The 19,274-nt window shown below is 44.7% G+C and overlaps 1 protein-coding gene across 1 annotated transcript in view; it reads right to left on the reverse strand.

Annotated features, from left to right (window-relative positions):
* The window catches only part of LOC137901701 (protein jagged-1b), a 31,357-nt gene that overhangs the window by 11,575 nt on the left and 508 nt on the right, over nt 1-19,274 (reverse strand). Inside the window, exons 2-3 of the mRNA XM_068745744.1 lie at nt 16,495-16,830; nt 2,516-2,573 (exon numbers count right to left, since the gene is read on the reverse strand). Of these exons, the coding sequence (XP_068601845.1) occupies nt 2,516-2,573; nt 16,495-16,830 (394 nt within the window). The remainder of the gene's footprint in view (nt 1-2,515; nt 2,574-16,494; nt 16,831-19,274) is intronic.

Below are 19,274 nucleotides of genomic sequence, written 5' to 3' on the forward strand. Positions count from 1 at the left end.
GACTTGACTTCCAGATAAAGAGATTCCAATCTGTCTATCACAAATAAATAGAAGAAATAAACAACACAAAAAAAGATTTTGGGACATATGGAAATAAGAGCCATGTTTTAGACAGGATTCCTACTTTGATGCCCGTGTAGACGCACCCATCCACATTAACTTCAGATAGATTATTTAAATAGGATTCACTGAAGGTCATGCTATCGTCGCTGAAACGTCATATTTTCTCCCGACTTCCAAGGACTGTTTCTGAAGGTACAGTCACGGGTAATCCCTTCTGATTAGCAGCAGGGCCTGATAAGGCCATTCAGACTGCAGCGAGACGCCCGTGTCGGGACCGAGCTAAGCTGTCAGCCGAGTGAACGGCTTTAGACTCAATGTAAGGGTTGTCAGGAGCTCAGGTGGAAAAGACAGATGATGCGAAACAAGATGTAAGAACAGTGCCGGAGGGCGGAGGGAAGCAGAGGTGGAAGAGGACTGGAGAGACCAGCACGAGGAAGGTGCAGTTTCCAGTTTCTCACTATCGCTGCCACTGTTTGGATGAAGCTCGAGTTGATGTAATGAAAGAAGTGAATTGTGTGTGTGTGTGTGATGCTTTTTATAGAAGGCAGCTCACATTCCCTGACATGGAGCTTTTCTTGATTATGAGCAGAAACCACAAAGAGACGAGCAGGAAATGAAAATGTCTGGATGAAAGACCCTCTATCCGAGCGTGATTCAAGGGATCCCAGGACTCAAGGGATATTTGCACGTGAAAGTGATCCAGTCAGAGCTAGATCAAGCTAAAGCTAATTTACTAGCATTTACAAACCTACATCCATCAAACTAAAGAAAAAGAATCTTTAAAAAATAAAAATATTTTTTGATGCTCCAATATTTAAGGGGTTTAATGTAGTATACTTTAATGGGCAGTGGTTAAATGGAAAAAGGTTCATAAAAAAATCCAGCTAAGACTAATAATTTAGCTTTGATGACAAAATGTAAAAAAATGTCAAATCTCAGTAAAATTTTGGCCACGATCATAATCAGGATTTTTTTTTTATTTTAAATAAAATCTATATTATGTAAAATGTTGGGATCTTATTCTTGAAATTGAGATTTTAGCCCCAGGCCTTGTTAAAGGTTGTTGGACCGCTGTCAGGACTAGCCTTTGCAAAATCGAATGTGTCATCTTCTTCATCTTCATTTGTAAGATCTGACATTGCAGTAGATCAGGGGTCCCCAAAGCTTTTCCTGTGAGGGCCACATCACTTTTCCCTTCTCTGATGGAGGGCCGGGGCCAGTTTGTAGGAAAAGTGTGACGATGGCAGGGGTGCCTAAACATTTAGGGGCCGAATGTGGAGGCAGGCTGTAGTTTAGGCTTCTTCTCACCATCACAACTACACACAGTGACATGAATCGAGTGTCACACCCAAACTCAGTCTCTCTCCAGCATTATCACGAAGTGCAGAGGCGAAGAACGACTGGATCAATCAGCTGATCCAATACAGCTGCAGAGGACCAAACAACAAACCTCAAATTCTTGTAAAAAACCCGAATGCCGCAGGCCTCGGTTTCGAACCCAGGATCTTCTGGCAGGGAGTCAAGTGCACTACCCACCACACCACCTAGATGCTATCCTACCAAGCGTTAGGATAAATAGACAGTAGCATTGTTGACTTTAGACCAGAGGCACTAGTTTTGAATCCAGTACGACGTGACCTGGTCGGAGACACGCCCACTCCACATAACACAAAAGGAAAAAGCACAACATAACAACACAACAACATAGCAACACAGTACAACACAACAACACGCTGTGGTCTGAGAATACCTCAAGTTTCCTCACCTATACGGTGGCGTAGTCGGTAGGGTTACCGGTCTACTGCCAGAGGAACTGGGTTCGCATCCAGCTGTGGGAGTGGGGGTGGAGCAGGGGTGGCAGGGTAGGCCCAGGGCCTTGCCTGGGCGGAGTGAACTGGACCGCTGGTCTGCTCCACTCCGCTCAGGTGTGCCCTGGGCCTACCCTGTTGCCCCTGCTCCATCTCATTCCCGTAGTGGGATTCGATACCAGGGCCGTTTTGCCCCCCTCAACAATGCTGCCAACTATGCCACCGTGGAGGTGAGGAAACTTGCCCTGTTATTACAAAGTAATTACTATGTAATAAGTTGATATTACAGAGCACCGGAGCATTAACTTTCTGGCCGTATGTGACCATCATTAAAATTGTCCCAAATAAAAGGGAGGCTACTCGTGTTGTATGGAAAGGAAAATAAGTAAATTCTATTTTGGGTCTCTGGTATTGTTCAGGGGGCCAGGCCAAATGTGGAAATGGACCGGATCCGGCCCGCGGGCCGTGGTTTGGGGACCCCTGCAGTAGATGAACTGTTAATGATCATGCTATTCAGGTAAAATGCTAAATAGCCAATCCGGGATGTCCTTTAGAAGTGATGGCACCATATGACTCTGACATGGCCACGGGGACGTTCATAAAGAGACAAGAAAGGCTCACGAACGGGAACAGCGCAGCTTCACCTGATTCTGACGTGTCGTTGTCGTAGTCCAGAGCCTTCAACACCAGCGAGAAGGACTTCTGTGAAGAGAAAGCATCTGTCAGACATGTGGACCAACATCCTCTTCCCAGCTTAAAACTACAATGGGCACTCAACAAAGCACAGGCCTCCACCAAGGCCCAGCAGCCCCTTCCAATTAGAAATAAACACGAATGGAAATTCCCTGTGCGACACGTGCATCATCAAAATGATCAAGGTTCATCAAGGTTCTGTCAAAGGAAGTGAAAAAACCAACAAAGCATCGCCACCAGTTAATGTAGATCAGCTCTAGAATTGAATGGCTCTATCAATTGTATTCATTCAGCATGAGACAGATATGACTAGAAAGCACTGATGGTTCGGCACAAGAATATAATTACTAATGCATGAACACATTTAAACGATATATTTATGTTGTCAAACTTCCAATGATTGACATGCCAGTGCATAGAACACTTTGTAGTTTGTATCACCAGTTTAATAAAATAAACACTCTTGGATGAGGTGTGTTGTCTTAGTTTCTTGTCCTGCATCTAAAATGCTTTTTTATTTAGCCTCTAATCAACCATGTATGTCCTACAGAGATCATAGATCTCTTTTACGAGGGACATCTGGCCAAGAGGAACAACAGCACAACATTTTCACATAAAATTCCTCTTCTTCCTCTCTTGTCCTGTCAGGGGTCTCCACATAAAATTAAATTCATTAAAAGCAATGACAAGAAAATGTGACTGAATAAAAACAACTTAATAAAATACACAACTTTATTTAAAGATGAAGTCAGTCCATTAAAAAAAAAAAAAAAAACATTCTGCAGAGCTGACAGCGATCGCACTGAGATACTGTTACAGAGGACAGGAGTTTGTTTCTCCTGTCCTGGTCAGTTCGCTCTACCTATAGAAAGACAATGAATAATTCAGACCAACACCTTCTCCTTCAACTCTCTCACTCTCTCTGCTTCGATGCATCTCTCTCCATCCATCCATCCATCCATCCATTCCTCCTTCCCTCAGAGAGATGCAGCAGTGTCTGTCATGCAAATCAGTCCATGTGCATTGCGGGGAAGGTTTCTCCTACATGGACATACGGTCACGTCTTTGCGGTCAAACATACTGCCTGAGGCGGGGGGGGGGGGGGGGCAACGTGCTGAGGCAGGAACAGTTAGAAAGTAGGTGATGGACACGGGGGGTGAGTGAAGGGGAGCGTTCTGGGAGGTTGAGGGTAGGAGGTCAACAGCAAGAGTGAAAAGAAGTGAAAAGAGGTGACGCAAGGAGGAGAAAAGATAATGAGGAGTTGCAATGAAGGTGCCAGAAAAGGATAGATTGGTGTGGCAGAAAACACAGAGTCAGAGATTTTCTTCGAGTGAACGCACACGCAGATAGTCTACGCTGCAACAGGTACAGGTAAAAGGTTACGGAGAGAAGAATAGGGCTAATAACAGGGCGAGGTGGATTATTATGTGGGAGTATGTCAGGAAAGCAGATGAAAGAGAGAAACTGTCACAGCTGTGGTGGAACAGCAATTTGCAAGACTCCTGGAGTTTGCCAGATCCCTATAGATGGAATAAAGAAAGAGCGCAAAGCGGTCAGAGGGAGGTGAAACAAACAGACGAGTTGGAAATGATTAGAGGCGAGCAAATAAAGAAAGGAGATGCGATAAGAAAAGGAAAGAAAAGAAACGAGGGACTTGAAGAGAGAGACAGAGCTTAGAAGTCGTGATGCTAATGAGATGTGCTGGACTTCAGAGGTCAGACCATTAAGGCCAGCAGATGGGCCTGCTGGAGTCATTAAGCTGCTGCTGGCTGCTTACAGCTCGAGCAATGTGGAGCAGCCTTGATGTCAAGTTTTACACTGCAAATTAAAATAATAAAAGCTAGCCCAGCCAATAGGAGGAGGATATCTGATCGCTTTTGTTCATGGCTGGATCTCTCTTTCATGTTCCTCTACCATGATAAATATGGCCATTTATAATTACTTTGACAGCATCATGAAAAATAAAGGACAATCAAAATAGAGAGAGCTCAAAACAGAATTGGGGGGGGGGAGGTTGCTGCCTTTGTGCAGCTGAGATAAATAAAGCACATTCAGTCATTTCAATGGCTGCATCGAGTATATTAGTAACATCTCACTAATAAAATGAATCTGCCATTAACAAAAATTGTAAAGTGATCCAGAATCTCTGGTCCACTCCACTCCGCTCAGGTGTGCCCTGGACCTACCCTGTTGCCCCTGCTCCATCTCATTCCCGTAGTGGGATTCGATACCAGGGCCATTTTGCCCCCCTCAACAATGCTGCCAACTATGCCACCGTGGAGGTGAGGAAACTTGCCCTGTTATTACAAAGTAATTACTATGTAATAAGTTGATATTACAGAACATTGGAACATTAACTTTCTGGTCGTATGTGACCATCATTAAAAATAAAAGGGAGGCTACTCATGTTGTATGGAAAGGAAAATAAGTAAATTTTATTTTGGGTCTCTGGTATTTTTCAGGGGGCCAGGCCAAATGTGGAAATGGGCCGGATCCGGCCCGCGGGCCGTAGTTTGGGGACCCCTGGTTTAGATGATGCTCCTCAGGATTTTACACTCACTGAGTAAATATACTCTGCATCAGGTTGGCAAACACTCACAGACGGTTTTCGGCTCAGGCCGATAATGACCCGTCCACTACAGAAACCTGCACACAGAGTATTACCTCACTGCCAGCCTGCTCTCAGACCTTTCAGCCTTATCTTTCCCATCGCCTTCCCTCTTCCCTCACCCTTCCTTCCGTCTACTGCGCCTCGCCCGCTTTCTGCCAACTGTTCCTGCAGGTTGAGACCTGTTGGAAGTCCAGAGCCTTTTTCTTTTTGCCCTTTCACCCATAAGTGCTCACAGCTATACAAGTTAGGGTGTTGCCATGGGTAACGAGGAGGATGTGTCTATAATTAAAGCCCCGTATGACAGGGTTCACATTAATCATGGTTACCATGTTAAAACCACAAAAAACAACTGATAAGACTCGGGACATACAGACAAAACGTGTATGGACACCAGTTTGTTTTCCTGTCGCATTGTCTATGACACCATTCGGACATTCGGGAAAAGTGGCCTCATGGATTGTTAAAAAAAACATGGACAGAAAGGAAAATAAAACTATAAAGACGAAAAAGAACAGACTGATAAGATCAAACAACAACCTAGTATTGTAATGGTTAAATGTTTGACAGCGTGAGGAAGGTGTGTGGGTGTAGAAGAACTATTTCAGAGGCTTTCTCAAGACACAGAAGAAACCAGGATGGCACATCCCTGTCACACAACACTACCACATTAGGTACATTTTAGAGTGTACAACCGGATATTTCATTTTCTCTACATCCACGGAATGCTCAGAATGCCATCTTGTCAATTTCCTGGCACCGCATCTCCAGCACTCAGCAGCAAAGTGCTTCAATTTTGCTGTATTTGTTTTGGTCTTCAGATTATTGCAAGCCCACATAGAAAGATAAATAACCATTCACACTCTGGGTCAATTTAGAGTCACAAATTCACCTAAATTGCATGTTTTTGTGGTGGGGGGAAGCCACACAGAGAACATGGGGAGGACACACAGAATAGTCCCTGCGGATTCGAACCCAGGACACGCTCGCTGTAGGGCAATAGGGCCACCGAGGTGCCATGCCTTCAGCATGCCGTGAGTTCAAGTCAGAAACGGGTTACTGTCGGCCACATTTTCTTGTTAAATAAGTCCAGAAATGCCATGTGCAGATAGTCTGAGCCTGGCCTACCCCCAAACCAAAACAGGACAACATCAAAATGAGAGAATTAGTCCCTGCCCCCTCCGGCTGCAGGCTGTCTAGTCGTCTGGCCCGGTCCCTCCATCGCCATCCTCACATCAGTGTAAAGCTGCAGGATTAGCGTCAACTATGCTAATTCAAACCATTGGGCAGGCATTTGACAAATTCTATTAAACAAAGGCTTTAGCATTTGTTTTCCATCATAGCTCTTCCACTGGTCAACGTTTCATCCCTCCATTTCTCAGCCTGTCCCCTCAGTCTCAATCCCTCCTTCCACCCTCCACCCTCCTCTCTCTCGCTCTCTCTCTCTCGCTCTCACACACACAGGCAGGGTAGGATATCCCGACAAAGCCAGGCTGTACAAACACAGCTCTACGACAGGAAGAACTCCCAGCCATGAGAGAGGAATTTCCCCTCAGAGCTCACACACTAACGCACATGCACACCAGACATGATGGTGCGTGCACACACACACACACACATTACTTATCCTTGTTTTTTTTTCCATACAAACTGTATTCAATGAGTCCTGAAAATATTAGTCTAGAGTTGGTCAGACAAGTTCTGCCATTTATCATTTCAGACAACAGGATTTGATGCTTTAATAATGTAATGACAGCAAACCAATAAAAAATACCTAATTAATCTGTAAACATTCAAAAACTACTATACTTTTTTTTTTTACCAATGTGCAGGGCAGTGGACCATTTATCGCCCTTTAAGCTGCATATTTCTGCAACCAGCAGCAGCAGAGCAACATAATCATTCCTTTGTTGTCGTGTTTCTGACCAGCCTGGTCGTCTCTTAACTCTGGATGATACGCACGTAAGCACTCGAACCTACAGCAGGAGACATGAACCTGGTTTATCACTGTTAAAATGAAAAGATGTGTGTATTCATAATTGTATTATTATTATTATTATTGGCTACCTTGGAATGAGCCTTCGATATATCTACAAAGACAATGCCTTTCCATTCATTCCATCTTGTGGCCCTTCTACATTTCCATTGTAGCTCAGACCAGACTGTGATAGAGGGGTCTGGTTCAGTGCAGGGGAGAGAAGTAATTATATCCAGTGTGTTGTGTTGGACTGATTGCTCGCTCTTCCATGTGTTGTAATGGCGTGCTGGAGCTGGAGCTGTGAGAGTCTACCTCACACAGACTTCTGCTCTGGAGGCTTAAGAATAACAAGTGGCAAAGCTTGTATTTGGGTTGCGTGTGACTTTTCGTCAGGGCCTTCATTGAGAATCCCACATCTGATAACAGAGATCAGAAAACTCCGACTGTTTCTAGAGGCCATGTCAACGTTTCACATTTTCCCCCCACAAGCGAGGATGATACAAAGAGTGAAATATGGATATTTTGATTGCCCTCTGTGGTCAGTGGCGAGCAGCTGACTGTTCCTGTCTGCTATAATCCCATAGCGCTGTCAGGCCTTTGTGTGTTTGAGCTTAAAAACAGCCGCCTGCCTTGGATGAAAGCATCAGAATGAACCAGAATCGGACCTGAAGACTCGTACGATAATCCTGCACTGAATGATGTGCATTTCCATGCCATAATTTTGTTGCATTGTTGTACAAAAATGGTTTAATTAACTTTAAGAAGTACTTTTAAATCAGTTGTTCTTTTGTGTGATTTTATTGTTGGAACATTTTGTCATGAATGAGTGAGTGGCAGCAGATTAACTGTTAATCCAGGTGATGATTAATTAACTCCTATTCTGAACATATTCTTTTTGACAATTAAAATATGCAACTGACATCATAAAATAAATTCTATAAATCCAATGGTCAATTATTATTATCTATTCCTTACTTTGATGAGCAATATTCCCACTTTCTGAAAGTTCTAATGAATATATGACCAGATTGACCCTAACCCTAACCCGTTAAAATCAAAAGTCCCTTATTGTTTGGTTCACAGGTCCAAACTCATCAAGCTCAAAAAGTTCATAAAAGCATCACACAGTAATCAAACAATACATTTAAGCCTTTATGGACACATCAAGTACACACAGAAACCACAATGAAAATCATGCATGCACACAGAGACGCTGGCAGACTAACGGTTGATGAGAGAAAACGTAAATAATAAACTTTGTATTGTTCATAATCCGCCGTTGATCATTTGTTGTGACACACCTGCAAACTCTCACCCTTAACGTTAGAGAGCTCAATAATTACAGACTCGCACCAACGCAAACCTCAGTGACAACTTACATAAACATGAGCCCAGCTGCCATGACAGCGGGTGTAATGGAGCCGGATTGGATGGCTTACGCCTCACCTGCACTGCAAATTAGTGGTGAGAGGTAACCACAGCAACAACGCAATTATTATTCCGGTGGCTAAGCTTCCAACATTTAAAGTGCAATCGGTAAATATTAAAGTCTGTCTGTGCTTCGTGCCATTTGTGTTTGAGTGTAAAAGAAGAGCGGTGAAAACATGACAGATCTATTGTTGATTTCTGCTCTACTGAAGAATAAAGTAAGATGTCATCTGGCCGCTGAGCCCCCCCGACCACACAACCCACAATATGAGCATCATTGTGTCAAGAAAAAAGAAAAAGCCCCAGCCCTCCTTGTATCAAAGAGTTGCATCACCCAGGAGAACAAGAGACAGGAAGCTAGAGATTCTACTTATATTATCCAATGCTAGTCATCGCCTTGCCCTCAGGTGGAGCACACACACACACACACACACACACACACACACAAGAGAGACGTGGAATTAGACACTGGTGTGCAGCCGCCCACTCCACCCTGCTTCCAGGAACCTGTCTCTGTTGTGGAATTCTTCTGCTTTCCTTGCAATCTGGACAGATCAGACTTTTTCTTTCTCTCTCTGACCTTACTTGCATTCCGTGTACCCGCCTCCATACATAAAGCTGTATAATCAGCTACGTATATTTGGTATTGCAAGTGCAAGCAGTTAAATCCAATAGAGCTGATCTGGTCTTCCAAACATTTCATCAGCCTCCTGACTGTCTTTTTTTCACTTCTCTCCATGCAGCAATCAGCCGTTCTTTCAAAATCCTCCATTGCTGCTTTGTGTCACACTGAAGATGATGTCACGAGAGCTTGACACAGCATCGCTATGACGACAGAATCCAGCCTAAAACGAGGGAATAACAATCTGCAGCCAAACACAAAGTGAGGTTCCAAAAATTGGTAAAGCCAAACCACGCATTGGTTTAGAATCTCCAGCTTTAAGCTTCACTTTTTTCTCTCCACCGTTGGATTCCGGAGCTCAATTGGGACAAATTTTGATTCATTACAATAATTTGTTTTGGCAAAAGACCTCATCTTAGAAAATTGTTCCTTAAACCTAACCAAGCCATAACTACAGCTGCTTGTTTCTGTTGATGTCAGATTAATGCACTGGAGACAAACTACAATGTGGAGTAGAAATCGAAAGTAAAATGTAACAACCACTGAGTTAAGTACTTTAAAAATCATTTTTCCGACGCATTGAACTTCTACTGCCCCTTGTCGCTGCACGCTCCCTCCCTTGAAAGTCAAATCTAACCTAAACCACACTTAGTGCTTCAAATGTTGCGGAACAACAGAGGCCTCTTGACATGACGTGTCCTCATCCTCTATGTGAGGGGTCCCCAAACTTTTTCCTGTGAGGGCCACATCACTTTTCCCTTCTCTGATGGAGGGCCGGGGCCAATTTGTACAGGAAAAGTGTGATGATGGCAGGGGTGCCTAAACATTTAGGGGCCGAACGCAGAGGCAGGCTGTAGTTTAGGCTTCTTCTCACCATCACAACTACACACAGTGACATGAATCGAGTGTCATACCCAAACTCAGTCTCTCTCCAGCACTATCGCGAAGTGCAGAGGCGAAGAACGACTGGATCAATCAGCTGATCCAATACAGCTGCAGAGGACCAAACAACAAACCTCAAATTCTTGTAAAAAACCCGAGTGCTGCACGCCTCGGTTTTGAACCCAGGATCTTCTGGCGGGGAGTCAAGTGCACTACCCACTACACCACCTAGATGTTATCCTATCAAGCGTTAGGATAAATAGACAGTAGCATTGTTGACTTTAGACCAGAGGCACTGGTTTTGAATCCAGTACGACGTCACCTGGTCGGAGACACGCCCACTCCACATAACACAAAAGGAAAAAGCACAACATAACAACACAACAACAGAGCAACACAGTACAACATAACAACACGCTGTGGTCTGAGAATACCTCAAGTTTCCTCACCTATACGGTGGCGTAGTCGGTAGGGTTACCGGTCTACTGCCAGAGGAGCTGGGTTCGCATCCAGCTGTGGGGGTGGAGCAGGGGTGGCAGGGTAGGCCCAGGGCCTTGCCTGGGCGGAGTGAACTGGACCACTGGTCTGCTCCACTCCGCTCAGGTGCGCCCTGGGCCTACCCTGTTGCCCCTGCTCCATCTCATTCCCGTAGTGGGATTCGATAGCAGGGCCATTTTGCCCCCCTCAACAATGCTGCCAACCATGCCACCATGGAGGTGAGGAAACTTGCCCTGTTATTACAAAGTAATTACTATGTAATAAGTTGATATTACAGAGCACCGGAGCATTAACTTTCTGGCCGTATGTAACCATCATTAAAATTGTCCCAAATAAAAGGGAGGCTACTCGTGTTGTATGGAAAGGAAAATAAGTAAACTCTATTTTGGGTCTCTGGTATTGTTCAGGGGGCCAGGCCAAATGTGGAAATGGGCCGGATCCGGCCCGCGGGCCGTAGTTTGGGGACCCCTGCTCTATGTCATGCTGCCCTATCTACATCCCGTCATCCCGCCCCTCATTTGCTACATGCTTCTGATTCACACACACACACACACACACACCCCTGCGTTCTTCAACGCCCTGAACACTCGCGCCCCTCCCAACCCACACTTCCTTCTTCTTCGCGCACTCGCCCTTCTGCAGGGCTGATATCAACTTTACCCTTTCGCTCATTAATCTCAAGCCTTTCTAACACCTTCCGCCCCTCCCTCACATCAGCCAGCGCAAGCCAGGCCATCGTCAGAACCGCTCCAACCTAACCTCTTAGTCCTCCCTGACTTCCACAGGAAATTACCTTGTCTAGCCACTGGACATTTCACATCCATGTCTGCACTTTCAGATAGAGGGATTATGAAGGAGAAAACGCAACAAGCAGTGTTTGTTAACGTCGTATGTGGGTGCACACCCATGTGGTTGCACAAGCGTGTGTCAACCAATATACGTAAATAAAAAATGTAGGAAAGCATCTATGAGCACTAAATATCTGCAGCTTAGTTTTCAGCGTCTTGCCTCGTTGCACAACCGAGATCTGGTCCCGATTCAATCTGTGAAAGCTAAACCCTCATTACCATGCAATGAAAGGGATGGCGCCGAAATGATCAATGATCTTATCAAAGAAGACAACACATCTAAACTGGCTTTAAAATGGTGTGGGAGGGAAAAAATCGAGGTAACCGTGTACACGCTCTCTCTCTTCCCCTCCCTCACTTATTATGCATAAACTAATGGATCGATTTGCATATCTAGACCTCGACGCAAGTACATTTTGTGGATGATCCAATTCCAGATCAGGAGCTAGATCAGGGAATCTCCAAAAGAAAAACAAAGAAAAAAAACTATTTGTTCTTTCAGAGCAGGGTGCAATCTTGAAACATTTTATTGACCTTTTTAATGAGTTGTTTTACACAAAACCTGGCGAGCAGCAGCGACAAAACAAAAACAAACGTCACAAAATAATAATGGAAGCGAGCATCAACAGACGGTGGCCATGATGCATTAGGGCGGCACAAATGAGCAACATTACTGATGCCTGCTTACCTACTCAAAACATTTAGACATGCATGTGTGAGAGGCAGAAATAGAATATAAAGCAAACTATGAACCCGAGCCGGAATATGTTGGACAGCAAGACGCCTCAAGATGTCTGTGTCGACTCTCCTGCACCTGAAGGTTCAGAGGAGAGGAGGATTTATGGCAGCCATCCTGCCGGGCTGCCTGCTCTCTGTAATCCGCAGAAAGTGGCTGAATATGATTGGAGGTCAGTGACACGGAGACGAAAAGGTTTGCAGTAAGTGAGTGGAACGAGGGAGCGGGTTAGACGGCCTGCGTGGGACCAGAGGTGATGGATGTTAGAGTGTGTCAAGATGCGACAAGACGATAAATAAATCAATGAAAAAGAAAGTCGACTATTAGCCGTGATTGCACCGCTGGAGCCAATCAAAGGGCTGCATGCTTGTGATTTCCATTCAATGACACATAATGACACCCGGAGTCATTTCACAGCGACCACGCAATGGTGTCTTTTCTCCCGCAATAGAGAGACGCCTACCCTCAATCCAATTTGCACACAAATGAAATCATTAAAACACGCTTCCCTTGAGACGTTTGCCCCCCCGAGTTATTAACTTATCTCTAAAAAACACAGGCTCCAGATCCTGATGGAATTCGCCTTCTCTGTCTTTTTTGTGTGTTTTCAAGCGTGTCAATCCAGAGAAAAGCTTATGCGTGTCTTTGTACGAGCCTGCAGTACAACCCACGTGCACAACAGCATCAGCCTATATTCAGGTATATTGCAATGCTTTTGAGGAAAGTCAGGCAGACCACAAAAGAGACGAGGGCAGAAACAAGTGACAGAGGAATAAAAGAGTGAGAGAGAGAGAGAGAGAGAGAGAGAGAGAGACGCTCCTCTCCTTTTGTTATCCAACACGTTTGTCTGTCTGTGTGTCCGCCTGTTAGCCAGATAACTCAAAAAGTTATGGACGGAGCTGGATGAGATTTTCAGGAAACATTGGGAATGTTACCAGGAACAGATAATTGCATTTTGGTGACATGTAGGGCGGGGACGTCTATCTTACCACCAAATTTCTATCGGATTGGATCCAGAAGGACGTTATGAAAAAAATATTACAGGCAGACAAACAAACCAACGCCGGCAAAAGCATAACCTCCTCGGCGGAGATAAAGATTAATACCTCTATTTAAAAAGTGTGTTTCCTTGGAAGCATCTCCCCTCGAAACATCATATCATATCTTATCATTTAAATTGCAAAATACAATGACTCAATAGGCCGACCTCATGAAATGCTTCAGTATCAGAAATCTCAGAATAATATATCAATCAGGGGCATATTTCTGCTTGTTTTGTGCGTTTATTATAATTTGTTAACATTATATATTTTTCAATCCTGATCTTATCAGCACATTTTCTCTTCTTTTAGCTCTGCTTTAGTCTCTACCAGTTAAAGGAGGGAAATGTGTGACTCTTTAGCTGCTAAATGCTCCACCAGATACTCGCTGGCTGGGCCGATGGTATCTAGAAGGTCTTTAGGACTTTATCACTAAACACAGCTGTCTGCTGCTGGAAGCACAGATTAGAGCAACGATAGTGAGCAATACAGTAAAGCTTTAATACTGTGAATGAGTAGTATATATATATTACAGCAGTTAAACAAAAACCACCTAAAGCAGCTTTATGTGAATGTTGAAGACTTTCGTTGACACACTCTCGGGCTAATGTGAGACTTTCCCACGATGAGTCACCACTCCGGCCTCTGGCAGCCTGACCCGAGTGAGTTTTAATGCATGACATGAGGATAATGAAAGGTGGGAACTTCACTCCATCACTGTCTGGCGTGCACATCATAAGTTTGGCCCGGTTCTCACAGGAGCAACTGAAGACGTTGCCTCGCGTTCGACTTTTAGGTTGTCACACGTAGCATGAATGAAAACCGCCTCCATATGTCCAGTAGTCTATTGCAGGCATGCAGATCCGTCTAGTCTAAGAGAACCGAGGTTCCACTGCATTACAGAAATAAAAAAAATGAGCCATGTTTATCTTGCATTTCCTGACCTTAACCAGAGCATGACAGCATAGACTTAAAGCAGCATTATGACAAACACCAGCACAACACACGGCAACTGCATTCGCATTCATAAGCAAACAGACACACACTCATAACTGCACACGGTTCCCTGAATGGATTAATGAGAGGGAAAAACCACTGGACGAGCGAATGAGGGCAGGGGACAGACAGCTCACCTTTCCTTGTGGCTATGCTCACCTGGGGCAAGGGAATCACTCTCCCTTCACACAGCCCCCCCCCCCCCCCCCTCCTATCTCTCGCTCTCCAAGAGATGGGCTGATAAAGCAGCGACGCTGCATTTGTGTGTCCCTGCTCGGTCTGCTTCTCTCTCCCCTGCAGCCCAGCCCTGAAACTGATCCATGTAGCCTTTCTGACAAGGAACTTTCTCACAGTTGTACCTGCCAATCTCACAACTCCTCAATGCACAGACAGAAAAAACCTGGAGGAAGTGTGACACACACACTCAATATGTATACAGCACACACAGAACGGGGCACAAAAGCAAGCGGGAAGGTAATTGGCTCTGGGATAGGAAGTCTCAAAGGTAAATGGGATCAAGCAGAAAAAAAATCTAAGCCAACAGTGTGTTGCATTTGTGCGCGTGTGTGTGCGTGTGCGTCATACAAGTTAAAAATAGTAAACTAATAGCTAAAAGCACGCTGTGGACTGAATTTCAACCTATGTGTAATCATAAATGTAACTGTGTCAAATAATATTTAAATGAATACTAATATTTTTGAAGATGTACAGGAATCTGTAAATTAATAGAACGTACGAACACATTCACAGGTTTGTCTACAAATGGTGCAGAAATGGACACCAACAGTGGGGTCTGTGGGTCAGTGGGTTGGACACAGGTAACGCAAACTAATACAAATATTGAAACAAATGTTATTTAAATGGATAAAAGAGTGGTGGTCTTTACGTTTTGGATTATAATCATGATGTGTTTGAAGATTAAACTATGATGACACTAGTGGCCGTTATCTGTTGACAGACTAATAGATGACCTTTTCATCTTTAATGCATGCTAATGTGCACAAATCTGTGCACACTGTTGTTTTTTCATCTCTGTTTAACTGGGAGGACACATGGAGGAAATGAGAAAAGATGACTAATCCAGTATCTCTTCTTGGCCACATGCCTACTGTTGTTCAAATTGCAGATGAATTGCTGTGATAAGATGGAGCAGCCAGCATAATCGTGATTGATCAAGACGGAAATGATTGGGTAGAGCCTGAAAGAACAAAACTTTTCCCACGTGCATGCAGAGAGTTTTCGATGGGTGAAATAGACACATGAGAACACTTGAGTACAGCTAATCCATGAAATGTGACATATTTTGCATTTTTGCTTATAAATCTACTAAAACCACATCAAAGTAGAGGCTATTCAACTAATCAAGTCACCATGTAACCTCTACATGTACAAATTACATGCAGTTGTTTAATAAATAACAAAGCACCATATCTGAGACCCCTTAATCTGGGCAGTAACTCATCTCTAAAGCTGTTAAAAACAAAACACTTTTTTTCCAGAAGTCACTTCTTGGGTTTATCTTCTCCTGGTTTTTCATTGCTCAAAACGCTCTCATGTCGCAATGCTAAAATTAAAAAGCGAACATGAGCATGGTCACACACGATGCTAGCATGCTCATGCTAACAGATCATGTTTTTGTCATCTAAAATAACGCTGCATATCAAATCAATCACTACTAAATAAAAAGTTATTTAAAATATGACTTTTTTACTGCTGTACTTTCGGCTTGTCCCTTCAGGGGTCGCCACAGCAAACCAACGTTCTCCACTTCACCCTGTCCTTTGCATCGTCCTCCCCAACACCAGCCACTCTCATGTCCTCCCTCACTACGTCCATGTATCTTCTCCTGGGTCGTCCTCTAGCCCTGTTCCCTGGCAGCTCCATCCTCAGCATCCTTCTACCGATATAGTCCCCGTCTCTCCTCTGGACATGTCCAAACCATCAAAGTCTGTCCTCTCTGACTTTGTCTCCGAAACGTCTAACCATCACTGTCCCTCCTATTGCCTCGCTTCTAATCCAAATATCGCTTTTTACCAGCCCAAAATGATGGCTGTTAGCCAGCCAATGTAACTTCTCTAATACCCTGAGGGACGCTGTGATGTATTATAGTGTTTGGATTTTGTTTTTCTGTCACCCAGCTCTCCGGTTGCGTCAAAGAACAGAAAAGGTGCAAAAGCATGAGTCTCTATCATTGTTATTCCCCTCTAGCCTCAGTTTGAGAGCATTGTTATACTTGAAGCTTAGCCTGTTTCCTTGGTAACCATACTGATAACCAGCACTGCCCCTGTACTTACTGGCCAGGCATATTGGAAGGGAATGACAATGTGTCCATTAGTCCCATCCTCCCCTCTTCCTCCTCTCCCTCCGTCGTGGCCTCGGTGGTGGAGCGAGTGGGAGTTTCCACCCAGGACGCCTGTGCTGCCTGACCCAAAGGTGCAGGTTCCACTCTGGATGACCCGGGCCTGGTACTCCTTGAGACAGGCTTGAAAGAAGGTGTCACACTGGTCCCTGACTGAGCAGCGCTGCCCCCCGCTGGCCTGGAGGTCACAGCAGTCTCCAGTCAGCAGAAGGCCGTGTGGGTTTTGGAAGTGCCGGATCTGGAGCTCAAACATCCCAACAGCAAACACATCCTGAGTCCAGAGAAAGGAGGAAGAGATGAAGAGAAAGAGTTAGCCGCACGAACATATAATCAATAAGCAGGCGAATAGAAAGACAAGAAATCACAGTATGCACATTCTCAAAAAAGTTAAAAATAAAAGTAGAAGCTGTGTTAAATGTACTAATAATTTGATGTAGAGTGGAACTTCAGATCATCAAGTTAAAGTCATGTTTATCTTAGCGTGCCCAGACATTTTTAAATTAGACATGATGGAAGGCACATTTTTATATTTTGGACAAAGCCAAGCCAGCCTGTGTTGAAGCTGACATCATAAAGAGGACAAATGAAACATTTAAATCCAAATAATGGACAAATACACTCTTGCTACTAGCCCATGATGCTGCTTATCCCTCTACATCCGTTTCGTTCTTTGCACCTCCCATGTCTCACCCCCGCCACCACTCCCTTCTTATTTTTCTCTTTTCCCGGGGGACAATGACACAGGGAACCTCACACTCTTCCTCCTCCTCCCTCCTGTCTCTCTAGGGGAACAAGCCGTATACGCTCCTGTCATTTCTCTTTCTGTACCCATCAAGTCGTCTCTGCATTGTTTCCATTTTCCTTTTCATCCACCTCCCTTTCAGCCATGTGTTTGCCCTCGCTGTATAAAGATGAGTGGAGGACACAGCCTCTCTTTCTCTCATTAACAAGACCCCCCCCCCCCCCAGAGTCTGGGAGCCGCAGGGTCAGGTATGTTCATGTGTGTGTGTGTGTGTACGACACTAAAAAAACGGCTTTGGCAGCTTCCAACGACTGCAAAGACCAAAATAAAGACTCCATCGTCTCAATTAAACATGGCTCAAACACCCAACCTAATGGTCACTCATTGCGTAAAAACAAAACCTGAACAACATGTCCGCTGTGATCCTGGACATAAATCACCATGGGCAACCAGACCTCACGTGAGCCATGTGTTGGCCGGGCTGCCCAACACTGAGACAGAATCTCAGTCATTCCATTGTGTTTGGATGCGTGCCCCCCCCCCCCCCCCTCCTGCCCCCCACCCAGGTCCTGCAGCCGAGAGGGGGTGAAGTGGGAGGACTCAGGGGGAAGGGGGGAGGTGAGGTGAACTCATCTACATCAAAAGGCTTGTGGAGATAGAGTGGCGCTCATCACTCTACATCCTCCTTTCTTCCTCTCCTCCTCTCACTGCCTGAGCGCCATTCCCTGCATACCAGCATTTCAGCACTTAGTCGGACCAGAGAGAGAGAGAGAGAGAGAGAGAGAGAGAGCCTGGCCAGGGCTCGGACCATCTCTGCAGGAGAACTCTGGCATTTAAAGGATCACTCCAACCAAAATGAACGGTGACTCACAACATTCATAAAAACGTGATGAAGGCTTCAAACATTCACGGGTCAGAACCTTTAAGTGTGCAGGTCAGGTGTTGCTAGGTGTTCCGGTCATTTCAACAATTAGACCCAATTAAAACAAGAAGTAATTTATTTTTCTGTTTAAGCCATGAGCTGATTGATGTTTGGATGCTTCAGCAGCAGTTCACGAGGCAGGAGAGAGAAAACGCAGCAAATGATTGACGATTCATTAAAATGAATTAACGCCACAAAGTTCAAATATGATGGCCTTCCTCACAGTCAGGTCAAACTTGTGAAAAATGTTTCTAAATACTAAAATCAACAAAACATAATATTCATTTTAAAATTGTGCTCCGTGGTTTCAGCAACAATGAAATGGACAGCGGGCTCCATGCGGGGACCGCCGGAGAGTCAACAAGCCTCACTTTGTAATCAAGGGTCAGGGTATGTCCTCATGTCTTCTGCATTAGCAGGGGGGGGGGGGGGGTGTAGAGTGGAGTGTGTTGGTTGTTCTTCAGCTCTGAAGGGGCCGCAGAGCTGCTCAAACGTTCAACATTCACACACCCCGGGAGTTTATTCGGCCGTGGCCCGGGGCTGCACACACACACACACACAGACACAGACACACACCCCTCAGGGCTGGATTCTTCCTACTGATGGAACCTGCTGTCACACATCAGCATCCCGAGCAGCTCAGAAACAACAGGGGGGGGGGGGGTCTTCTTCTATTTAAATATTAAACTACTGAAATTTTCTTGCCATGAAATCTAAACCTTTTGCATGGTGCTAGTGTTTTCCTGCAAATAGCTTGTCAAAAATTATTTCTGCAAGTTATTGCGGCGACTATTGAAATCTCGCACTATGAAAGGAACAAAGGAAACTGAACTGACAGTAAATGGCTACAGAACCGAAGATTCTTGCCGGATGAAAATACTGTACATTTTATTCAGCGTGTGAACGGGGACAGACTAGAAAGGAGGATTAAGAGTTACCCATGACTGAAATAGACACAAAGATCATTTGTAAGATCAGACATTTCAAACTATTCTTTTTTGATTGGTGTTTCATCGGCCTCATAACTCTTTCAAACAATTGTTAAGTCGGA

Source organism: Brachionichthys hirsutus, chromosome 11 (assembly GCF_040956055.1).
Source record: "Brachionichthys hirsutus isolate HB-005 chromosome 11, CSIRO-AGI_Bhir_v1, whole genome shotgun sequence".
In the NCBI taxonomy this organism is placed as follows: domain Eukaryota; kingdom Metazoa; phylum Chordata; class Actinopteri; order Lophiiformes; family Brachionichthyidae; genus Brachionichthys; species Brachionichthys hirsutus.